At 33.2% G+C, this 12062-nt stretch overlaps 1 protein-coding gene across 5 annotated transcripts in view; it reads right to left on the bottom strand.

The window, feature by feature from the left end:
* The window catches only part of LOC103580322 (fat-like cadherin-related tumor suppressor homolog), a 195004-nt gene that overhangs the window by 120668 nt on the left and 62274 nt on the right, over nt 1–12062 (bottom strand). For all 5 annotated transcript variants that reach the window (XM_053742541.1, XM_053742540.1, XM_053742539.1 and 2 more), the window contains exons 2-3: nt 10950–11945; nt 7789–10496 (exon numbers count right to left, since the gene is read on the bottom strand). In XM_053742541.1, the coding sequence (XP_053598516.1) occupies nt 7789–10496; nt 10950–11845 (3604 nt within the window). In that variant the 5' untranslated portion in view covers nt 11846–11945. The remainder of the gene's footprint in view (nt 1–7788; nt 10497–10949; nt 11946–12062) is intronic.

Here is a 12062-nt window from a genome sequence, read left to right on the forward strand (position 1 = left end):
ATATATATATATATATGCTCAGTTCTACCTAACACACTCTGCTGACTAGAATTCTCTTCTTTGCCTCCACCCCGACGCTTTTAGTAGAACAACCCCACTGTTTCAAATACCACAGGCACTCAAACATATGATTATATACATCTATATACACTGACGTAAATTTTCGCAATCAGTCTCTAAGACAAGTCACTGAAACCAATCGAAACTACTTAACTATTTGTCAGTTTTGCACCTTCTCATTTGTGCGCCATAACGAGGGCATTTTTTTTTCTTCAAAAAATTTGATTGTTGATTTGAAAAAATTTTTTAAAATAAACGTCGATGTTAAAATGAATTTGTTTTAAACCATTTAAATTAAAAGCTTTTATGAAACCGTAATTCGTGTTTTTTAATGCAATTTTATGTATTTAATATTTTATAAAATCATTTTTGCGTTAAATCTTTTTATTAACAATAGACTGATTTTTTTTTTAATTTTTAAAATTGACTTTTTAGCCATTGAAAATATTAATTTTGTAAATGAGTGCAAAAAAAAATGATACTGTAGTTAACCGGCGTCTAATAATTCTTTGATTTTTTCCAAAACGATAAATTATAAAAAAAAAAATTATTTAGAAAAATGGCACCTATAGTTTTTTGAATTTTCTGCATGTGCATTTTTTCAGTTTTTTTTTTTTGTCATTGATTCGATCTAAAAAAATCCGAAAATTACGAACCGTCTACTAACTTTATGATACTGAAGTTAGCCAACGTCGAATACTTTTTACTTTTTTTTAAAAGGGTAAATTATAAAAAAACAAATATTTGAAGAAATTGCACCTCTAGTTTTTTTAATTTTCTACATGCGCATTTTTTCTTTTTTTTTTTTTTATTAATTAGCTCTAAAAATATCTAAAAATTGTTAATTGTCTACTAGCTTTAGGATCATAGAAAATAATGTGTCGTTTTAATTTTTGAAATAAAAAATTGTGTAGTGTAAAAAAAAAAAAAATGAAAATTAAATTAACAAATAAATAAGGATAATTTATTATTTTTAATTGTAAATGCGTTTTGCTAATTAAATTGTTGAAAAAGGTAACGCTATTATTTAATAATTTATAAAAAGTAGGTTAATAATTTGTAACAATTGTAACGAATTAATTGTATGGATCGAAATGAGGAGCGTGAGATGAGGATGGGGGCCGGGGGATGGTAGGCTACGGATTTTCGAAGCGCGTGTGGTGCGAATTTATATATAGATCATTTTCGGTGTATTCACCTCCTGCAACGCGTCGTTAATTGGAAAATAACAATTATCACTGTATACGTTATTTCCAGCCATCCGGTTAGCCGTCAATAATTTTAAAGGTATAGAATTTTCGTGTTATTCCGAAATATATATATATATATATATATATATATATATATATATTTGTGTAATAACTGCTATCATTTGTCGTAATTGTTGTATTGCTTAATACAATCAAAATTTCCCGCTTCAATAAGTAAATAAAATATTTTTAATTAACTTAAATATCTATGTTGGGTATTTAAAAAAAGGAGATGGAACAACGTCATCAATTTATCAGGTATATAAAAATAATTACGACATTAATTCATTGAGTATTTTTCGTGCTGAAGCGAAAAATTCCAAATTATTCGCGTCAAAAATTTTTTTTAATTTCAATTTATTTTAATTGAAAAAATATGTAGTCTATTAAATTATTCAATAAAAATATAAAATTTATCATATGCTCGAACATATAACGATTTTCACAGTTCATAAGTTTATCGCATTTTTTTTTTTATTTTCAGTCATTAAAAAAAAATAAAATTAATTTTTTTCTCTTGAAAATTTATTGCATTGAAATTTAAAAAAAAATGAGCAGTTCAATTTGTTTTTAATTTACTTTATACAGGGGAAGGCGGGTAAAACGGGGTACTTAAGAAAATATTTAAATAAATTTGATAAAAGTAAATTTTTTTATAAATTATTTTCATGAAGAAAAATTGAATTTTACATAATTATTGGATACAAAAAAAAAATTCAATAGTTTGTTTCGTAAAACAAGTCATAAATATTTTTTGATATTTGAAAAATTTTAGCAAAAAAAAAAAAATTCCAAATAATGCTCAATGATATTTACAAAAGATTTTGGAATGTTTTAAAAACATAAAAAAAAAAAAATGTTTTTTTTATCAAATTCTGGAAATTACGTTCGGCCCAGCTTACCTCGTTTTGTTTTCCTGTCCCCTATATTAAAAAAAAATTTGAAAATTATCAAAAAATTTATATATTAAATAATGAAAATACTCTTTATCATTTTGAAACAAAAAAAAATGATTTTGAATATTGAAAGGTATTTTAAAGTTTTATTTTTAAAAAATAATAAAATATATGACTTTGATTGATACACGTACAAATAGACTTGTATGTATATGAAGAAATGTACATACGGCAGAATTGAAAAATATATTCAATAGTCAAAGAGACATGAGACGCCAAAGTATTTCAACACATATATAAAATATGATAAATGCATACAAACGAATGCTTTTACAATACGATGCTATCATCTGCAGATGATATATAACCACCCCGGGCCTGGACTTTTGTGAATATCTAACTTTTTTTCATTCCCTTTTACGCGTACCCGTATAAAAGTCCACGTCAAAAAGACGTTACCATTGACATTTTTACGTTTCCTAGACTTTGAGCATAAATAATCTGATACTTGCTCATTTTACACCAGAACAAAAATTACTAAAAATAAATTCCGCGTGAAATTTACCCTCCGTAATAAAGACGATCGTTGAACCCGAAAAACAAAAAATCACATCCGGGCTATCAACATTTAACATTTCCTTCTTATTCTTTCGTCAATGACTGAGATGTGCGTATGAGCTTGAAATTGCGCCTGGAACCGGTTTTCCATCCGCGTCTAAGTACCACAAGCTGTCTGGTTACCTCGGCCTCTCAACTCGCCACGGATCCGGGTAGCTAGACGTGCCCGCAGGACTTTAAACTAACTTCTTATCCATCAGCTCGTACTACTTATATTAAACTTCAACGCAGGCTTTGTCTTTATTTTTTTTCTTTATCAATAAATAATAACTTTATAACAAAATATAAATTTATTCAATTTAATATTTTTATTAGATATTTTTATCGAGATTAAATTATATCCAGTACTCATGGATATTAATTTCACGCTGAATTTAATGATTGAGTGATTTAATAGTCGGTTTTTATTCTGTACCCCGTTCCCAGTACTCGGTACCCACTATCTGTTTTTTTTTTACTTTGTTGCTAAATGGATAAAAAAAAAACTAGACTTTAATATCTTAACTTTTAAATCTGTAAATTGTTTTCCTATCACCTCACATTAAATAATCTCATTTAACTATTTTATGCGGAAATTAATTTGATCTAATGGGTTTTAATGAAAAAAAAATTTTTTGCTATTAAATAAATGCAAAAACTATTTACTTTAGTCTTAACTTATTTACTATTTTATAAAAAAGTATTAATGACTTCCTGATTAGCTGGAGTTTAATGAGCAGGTTTAACGCTGCATTAAACAATCAATCGAGTTTTTCATAAAAAAAACGTTGCTGTAAAAAATAAATTCAATAATAAATAGTAGTCGGTTAAAGAATTTATGGGGGATTTTTTTACAAGAAAATTTAACATACAATTTTTTTTTGTTGGATTTTCGAGTTATTTACTTCATTTTTATTTAGAGTTTGTCTATGCAGTCTCGGTAAAAGCACATTCGTCTCGGAAGAAGCTTTTCCGAGGCTCGTGCAGTATTCACGGCACTTGTACGACGTCGAGCCTCCCTCGAGCAATAAAGGATGCTTCTATCTCCGGTTTCCAAGTTTGTCTATTCGTCTTAACTGCTGCATACTACATATACAGCCCACGTTGGAGCTTTTTGTGCAGCGAAAATATTAACATGTCACGTGATAGTGTTTTTACATCACACCAACGTAATTCCCACATATTTCATAATGTATATAGATAAAAACATTATATATTCACTCGGTATTTACTTTGAGTAAAAAAAAAAAAAAAAAAAAAAAAATGAATTATTTGCTTTATATTAATTTTTTCATTTTATATTTATGGATTTTTAACAAGAAAACGATTTATTTTTCTATTTTATTCGGGGTATCGGTGACTAAAATTTTGAAAAAAAAATATCTAATAGTCTAAGTAATAATAAAAATACACTGCAAAAAAATTTTCACAACGAATCCGGAGTGGATGAGTTTTTATTTATTTAATTCTTTTGTAGTGAACTTCACTCCGAAGGAAAGTTTTGGAAAATATTAAGGCCATTGCCATTCCTCCCCCCCCTTCACACTTTTGAAAAATATTCAATGACTTTGACTTATAATGAGTGATTGTAATTGAATTAAACAAAATTTGGAAAGTAAATTTCAGTAAAATCTTCAAATTTAGAATGTCAACCCGGGTCAAAATATCTAGCCTCATCGAACCCGAGTAAGCCGCAATCCACCCTCACTGAGTAAGAAAAACATTTTGAGCATCAAATGAACCTAGTCTCGATTATGTAATTTAAATTCGATTAGTATTATTTGATGAGGCTAGATATTTTGACCCGGAAAATTTTTTAGGCTAAAATTTATTTACAAACTTTCACTGTCTAAGAATGCCCTTAATTGTAAAAAAAATTACTAATCCCTAGAGAGGTTCAGTCTTCTATTTTAACATTTATATTTAGTATGAAAATATTCACGAGTTCCCTTTCTACATATTTACGTGAAACAATTTTCAAAAATTATAAGCAGCTTAAAATGAAAATTTTCATGCTTATCAAATTAAAGAAATAGGCTTTTAATTTTTACCATTAATATAATTTCACGCAACCACATACTGCAATAATTTTAATTTAGCGAGTTACCAAAATACTTTATAAATTAAAAGCATAATATTTTATGTTTAATTATTAATACCTGAATCAATTATTTATTGAAATAATTATGTTTCTCATTAACAGTTATCTCTATCATATAAATTTATTTAATTATTTAAACTCCGGATTCAAGTGATTGCGGATTAAAATCAAATCCGCCTCACTCCACTCAAAAAAAAACTCTATTTACCCCGCATGCGGTTTTTTTTTAAACTCCGGAACTCCGAATAACGGAGTGGATTCTGATTAAAATAAAATCTTTATTCACTCTTTTTTTTTTAAGTGTAAATAAACTAAATATTTAAAAAATTTCAAAAGTTTAATACCCGAAGCTATGTGACCCAGCTTATCTTAGATATACTGAGGTGATAACGGTAAGACGATAATTATAGAGTAACCGCAGAAATCGAGGATGCTCTACTGGTTGTCTATTGATGTTGTGGTTTCTCTGTATTACTCTCTAACTCTAGGTCAGCAAATTCACCATCTGTGCTATCCTATCTAGCCAATCATTTTCAATTGAACCTCGATAGAAACAATCGTTAGATAACATTTGATCGATATATATATGTATCTATATATAAATAACTTCGAAATAAAAACGTGAGTAAATGAAAAATAAAAGAAAAATAAGAGTGAAAGATTGAGCTATCAAGCTATCAGCTGAATTGAACCGTAGAAAAACTCGTATTTAATTCACGCTTCAATTAAACCCATCGTGTAATTTTTCATAGCCGGCTGTCTTAAAATTTTCACGCGGTTAAAAAATAAAATCGCTGTAATGACTTGTTTAAAATTAAATGTCTGGGTTAAAAATAATGTATTTAAAAATAAAAATATATAATCACGTGATCGGATTCATTATTGTCTTACCACCCACACAGAACCCTTCGGAATCTTTGACTGTGTACATAATGCTGGGTACTTGGCGCCGCGAGCGTCGACATCTCGTGAAATAATGTGGGTACCGGTTTATGAAAGAAGACTGCGAGGGCGGCGAAAATGACGTCATATGTATAAATATATAGCGGTAGTGTAAGGCCACACGCACTCACGCATATGTCTCAGTGTATTCGGTTAAAGGCTAGTTGACTCGTTAGTCTAACCGGTAGATTGACTGGAGAAATGAATTGAAAGTACGCTAGAGTAATTGTTGATCGGGGAAAATGTCGTCTAAATGGATATGACATCATGTTTTATGTAATCGTGCGTTACTTTCATTTTATTCAATGGAATAGCATAGGTTCATATATTTTAAATTAGCTGGATTATTACTCGAATAAAACAATCTACAGACAACTGTTTCTTATATAATTATTTGAAAAATACACAGTTAGAAATTTTGTGTATTTGTGTTGAAAAATTATTTGGTTAAATTTTTTGTTGATTTTCAACACAGAAATCTGTTAATTCAACACAAACCGTTAGTATTATTTTTCTTTAACTGATTTTTTATGTTAAATGATTAGAAAATCTGTAATATTAGACATTTCTTGTGTTATTCGAAAATTAACACTAAATTTGTGTTGTTTAGCTAAACACTCTCGTGCGTTTCTTCATTACTATAACCAAGCAAAGCATTGTCTGCAAGGAAACTTGGATTATAATTGATTTATAATTAAATATAACCATAGATAATATTTTTATGATCAGGTTCAATGATTTTTTTATTCTCATTTTACAGGAGGATAATTTGTAGCTGTGTTTTTTTAGAAAAATCACTGAAAATCGAACTAATTGTTTGCTAATCGACAAAAGTTGTTCTAAAGTTAGATCAGTGTACTTGAGTTGGTTAGGTTATGTGCTTATATTTATTAGTTAATTTTAACACGAAAAGTCTGTTAAATTTTCACAAATTTTCTGTCAAAATAACCGATTTCGTGTTCAATTATTTAACATAAAATTTGTGCTAAAAATCAATACAAACTCATTGTGTTTAATTAATACAAAAATTTGTGTAGACCGTTTGTAATACGATTTGTGTTGAATTTAACAAAAAATTTTTAAATTTCAATACTAAAATTTAATTTAAATATTACTGCTAATTTGAATAATAAACAAGTGAATCAAATAATAAAAATAATAAATAATTTTTATCTTATCTATTTATAGGATCTAGTGTATTATATATTACTAAATATTTTAACTTGATGATTGTATGAATGATTCATGAGTTGTCTGAAACGAAAGATGAACGTGATGAAGCCAAGTTAAATAAATTAACAAGACTTCCATGTATACATATATATATATATATACATATGTGTATATCATCGAGAGTATGCACAATACGTATATTACAAGTCCAACAGGGTGGTGTCGTATTACCGATATGTGTTACCTATCACATGAGATTTACTTATGAATATTTAGCATCCGGTGAATATGCATATCTACCTTCGGACAATGTATTATATTTTTTATTTTAACCCTAAGATCAATATATATTCCCATAGAGGACTACTGGCTGCTATGAAGATATAGTACCGTGTAATAGAACAAAGACATTTAGTAACACGAGCCCCCATGAGCATGGGAAAGTCCACGGACGTGACCGATCCACGACACGGATTCGTGGTCTACACTTGTTTCCTCCGTTTGTTCGTTTATTCGCTGGCTATATCTCACTTTCATTCCCTGCAGTGTTTTATCGCCTAAAATGTGTAACTGGGTATCGAAGCGTCAGCCAGCCTTTGAATTTATTGTCATTGCACTCTCTCTGAAGGCCCATTATTCTTCAATGACCATTACTGAGTATCGTTAAATTGAAATAATACTTTTTTTTCAGTCAAAAACACACTATACATTTAATTAATCTATCGCTATTGATAAATTTAAACAAAAATACACATTTTTAGTAACTTACCTTCGTCATCAATAGTAAATAGTCCCATTCCATCGCCTCCACGAATGCTGTAACCGATTCGCGAATCTGGACCTGCAGGATCGACATCTTTGGCGCGCACTGTTGTCACTAGTGTACCGACTGGTTGATTTTCTGCTACACTTGTCGCCACAATGTAGTCGTCAAAAACAGGGGCATGGAGATTTTCATTAACGTCAACGACTTCTATTATCAACATTGTCTCCGACGACAGTGAAGGTTCGCCGCGATCTTTCGCGACTATTGTAATAGTATGGACTTGACGCTGTTCGAAATCTAGTGTCCTCGTAGTCCTAACAGTACCTGATAGTTGATCGACTTTAAAGTAGCCTTCACTGTCCATGGTATCTGACAATGAATATTCAATTTCACCACCGGGACCTTCATCGGGGTCAGTGGCTTCGACTATTGCCACAACACTCCATACTGGAATATCCTCACGTACTTTAACAGAGTAACTTGGCAATGGGAATGTTGGCGGATTATCATTAATATCATCAACCGTAACGCGAACAAGAGCGTCCGAATAAAGTGGTGGTACTTCACCCGAACCACCATTATCACTAGCACGTATTTTAAGTTCGTATATTTCTTGTCTCTCACGGTCTAATTTCCCATAAACACTCAGCACACCGGACACTGGATCAACACGGAAATCTTTTGTTTCAGTGACTAACGAGTATGTGATGCGTGCGTTCTCACCCAAGTCTGCATCCGTAGCATTGGCACGGAATACATTTGTGCCATTTAACGCGTTCTCCGATATCTTGAAACTTGCCAGGGGTTTTTCGAACTTTGGCACATTGTCATTAACATCCAGCACGACTATTGGCAACATTTTAGATGCTGACTTTTGGGGTTTACCCAAATCATAGACACTTATATTGAGAAAGTATTCGTTCTCTCTTTCACGGTCTAAGTGGCCAATGACATTTAGATCACCAGTCTCTTGATTTATTGAAAATACCGAATCACGATCTCCATTTGTTATCCCAAATACCAGCTTGCCATTGTAATCAAGGTCACGATCTTTGGCAAGTATACGAACCAAAGTAGTGCCCAATTTAACAGACTCATTGACTTTAATTTCAGTCGGGAAGTCAATGAATTCTGGTGCATGTACATTCCCGCCGTAACGACGCGGTGTAAGCGTATGTCGATCATGGCTGTGTGACGGCTGGTTATTTTTTTCAGCTTGCTCGATAGCATCAGTAAGCCGCCTTGCAACACCTGTATCATGACACTTGAATGCACCAGTTTCGTTGTCAAGTATTTTCCCTTGAGAGCCCAAGTTTCTCTTGGTATTAACCAGCTGCACACGTATAACATTTATGTCAGCGAAATGTGTACCGTCAGTTGCTGTTACATTAACGTGCATTTCCGCTGCATTTATGTCAGTTAAATCGCAAATACATGACAATACACCGGAAACAGAATCTAGTGAAAAACAGGAATCGTCGTCAGTTGATTCAATTCGATAATTAATGATATTGCCAGCATCAAGATCAATTGCCGAAATGGTTAAAATCTCCGAGCCAATTGGAATGAAACGTGATACTCGAACAATACAATCAATTTTTTCAAATTGTGGTCTATTGTCATTTATATCACGTACTTTAACACGTAATTGCATTTCGGTTTGACGACGATACGGTAATCCCCAATCACTAGCACGTACTGATAATATATATTCACGTTTCATTGTTTCATAATCTAATACTTGTTTGGTTCTTATCAAACCGCTAAACGGATCTATTTCGAATGGAATTTTTTCGATGTTATCTATCGAATATGATATATAAGCATTCTCACCAGAGTCTTTATCACGTGCCGTAACTTTAATTACACTAGTACCAATCGGTTGGTTTTCGTCTATTTCTACAGTCATTTCGGAATTTTCAAATATCGGATCATTGTCATTAGCATCTAGAACATTTATTTTAACTTTTGCTGACGACTGCTTTCGTGTTCCAGTATTACCCTGATCTACCGCAGAAACCGTTAGCGTATAGAGGGTTTTGGTTTCGGCATCAAGTGGTACCGCAGTGTAAAGCATTCCAGTATCAGCATTAACATGAAATTCTCCGCCTTCATTTCCTCCCACAATTTCCAACGAAACAAGTGCATTTTTACCCTCATCAGCATCCGTAACTTTTAATTTAATCAACGGGGTATTGATTGGTGCTGTTTCCGAAACATCAACTTGATACAATTCATGACTAAAAACAGGGGCATTGTCATTGGCGTCAGACAAATGAACTGGTACTATTTTGTGGCTAAATCTCTGTGGCGTTCCTCTGTCAATGGCACGTAGCGACAAATTGTAACCCTGCCTCGCGCCTTCGCGATCTAGCAAATGTAAAATTTCAATGGTGTATTCACCAGGCTTATGACCAGGTCTCACGCGAAAGTGACCATCTGGATCACCGCCAACAATGTCCAAGCTGGCTATTTCTCCATGTATACCCTCGTCGCGGTCGACAACACGTATTATGGCATACACATCGGCATTTGAATTTTCTACAACGTCCGGCAAATGATTAACGTATATTTCTGGCGCATACAAGTTTACTTGCTGGACCCTGATGGTGACCCTAGCCGTACTTGCCCGATTCGTGCCGACCCCTCGGTCCAGGGCACCTCGATCCTTTGCCACGACTACTAACTCGTGGATGGCACGTTCCACGTATCTGAAAAAATAACCATCATTGTTTTCCATGGTATAAATTCAAAAAATTTATAAAAGCTATTCCCTACTGGTTTAACATGAAAAACATCATAAATATTCAACATATCAGGAGTTTATCGGAAAGCCTACTTCTAGAAATTTCTAATGTCAATTTAAACATTTAAGAAGAAAACAAATCTTAAAACTTTATTATTGTCTCTAAAGTATAATTTGCATTGTAAAGCAGACACTGTAAAATAATTGGACCAATAAAACGTGAACAGGAAATGGTATAAACATCTGTGGAATAACAAATGATAATTTCGAAAAGGTTACCGATCTTCAGCATGTAGCAATATGAATTCCTAATGGGTATTACTTATATTATTTATGTTTTTTATTGTTTAGTGGGGTATAGACTAAGAGGCAAAGCTAATTCTATGGAGCATGTCGTCATTGAAATGTAAATACAAACCTAAGTGGCCTGGTGAGCGTGATGACCCCGGTGACCGGATGCACAGCAAATTGTTCAGTCTCCTCGGCAAAGCTGTAGTATATCTCGCCATTTCTGCCCAAGTCGGCATCCTCAGCCACAACTTTAAGGATACTTCTATGCAACGGCGTATCTTCTGTAACTGTCTCTATATACTCGTTAGGTACGAACAGCGGGTTGAGGTCATTGGTGTCGAGTACAGTAACAACCACTGTAGTTTCTGTCTCCTGGTGGACAATTGTTGCTCCTGCAGCTCCTGGAGCTCCCGCTTTGCTATTACTATTGCCTCTGGATACAATATTTCTCCACGTCCAAGTTGCCCGCACTTGTAACACATAACGATCTTTACGCTCCCGATTTAATACCACGACATTCCCGGTACGAGTCCGCACAAGGAGAAAACAAAAGTCACCGACCGTCCGTTCCTCGGCCTTGAATAACTTGTCCCGATCTCCGCCCACAATACGAAACTTAATATCTATCTGATCACGTTTCAACGAAGATGACGACGACAGTGAATAGGGCAGACTGATGCCCATCTTCTCTTCGTCAGACGAGACGTAAGTCTTGCCGATCGAGTTCTCTGGAATCGTGACATTGTACTGAATTTTAGTGAACTGCAGAAAATGGATTTCATTACTTTTGTGGCCACCGATGCTCAGCGTCGCCGATGACTGATGATTCAAATGAGCCGGCAGAGACCCAGCATTGGCTGTTGCTATCCTACTTATAGGGTCATCTGTGTCTGGACTGTTTGAGTCGAGTGAATTTATGTGCACACCGGAAGATGCTGAGCCAACTGCAGCCGCGATAAACCACAACCACAGCCACATCCACGACCAGGTGGACTGGCCACCCCGATTATGGTTCTTCCACATGTTGCTAGCTCATCCTTCCTCTCCCCCTAGCGCCACTATCCAGCCACTCTTCTAACCCCTGCTGATTGTAATTATTTAACTCTCTTTTCATTCGTTTCACCTGCAACATTAAAGCATTCATTGATTAATACTCTTCCCAAAATGAACAAAACTCATAGTAAAAGGTAAATTAAAAACAAATAAAACCGCGGATTATATTTGTATTGACGTGGATTTG

This window comes from Microplitis demolitor, chromosome 10 (genome assembly GCF_026212275.2).
Source record: "Microplitis demolitor isolate Queensland-Clemson2020A chromosome 10, iyMicDemo2.1a, whole genome shotgun sequence".
In the NCBI taxonomy this organism is placed as follows: domain Eukaryota; kingdom Metazoa; phylum Arthropoda; class Insecta; order Hymenoptera; family Braconidae; genus Microplitis; species Microplitis demolitor.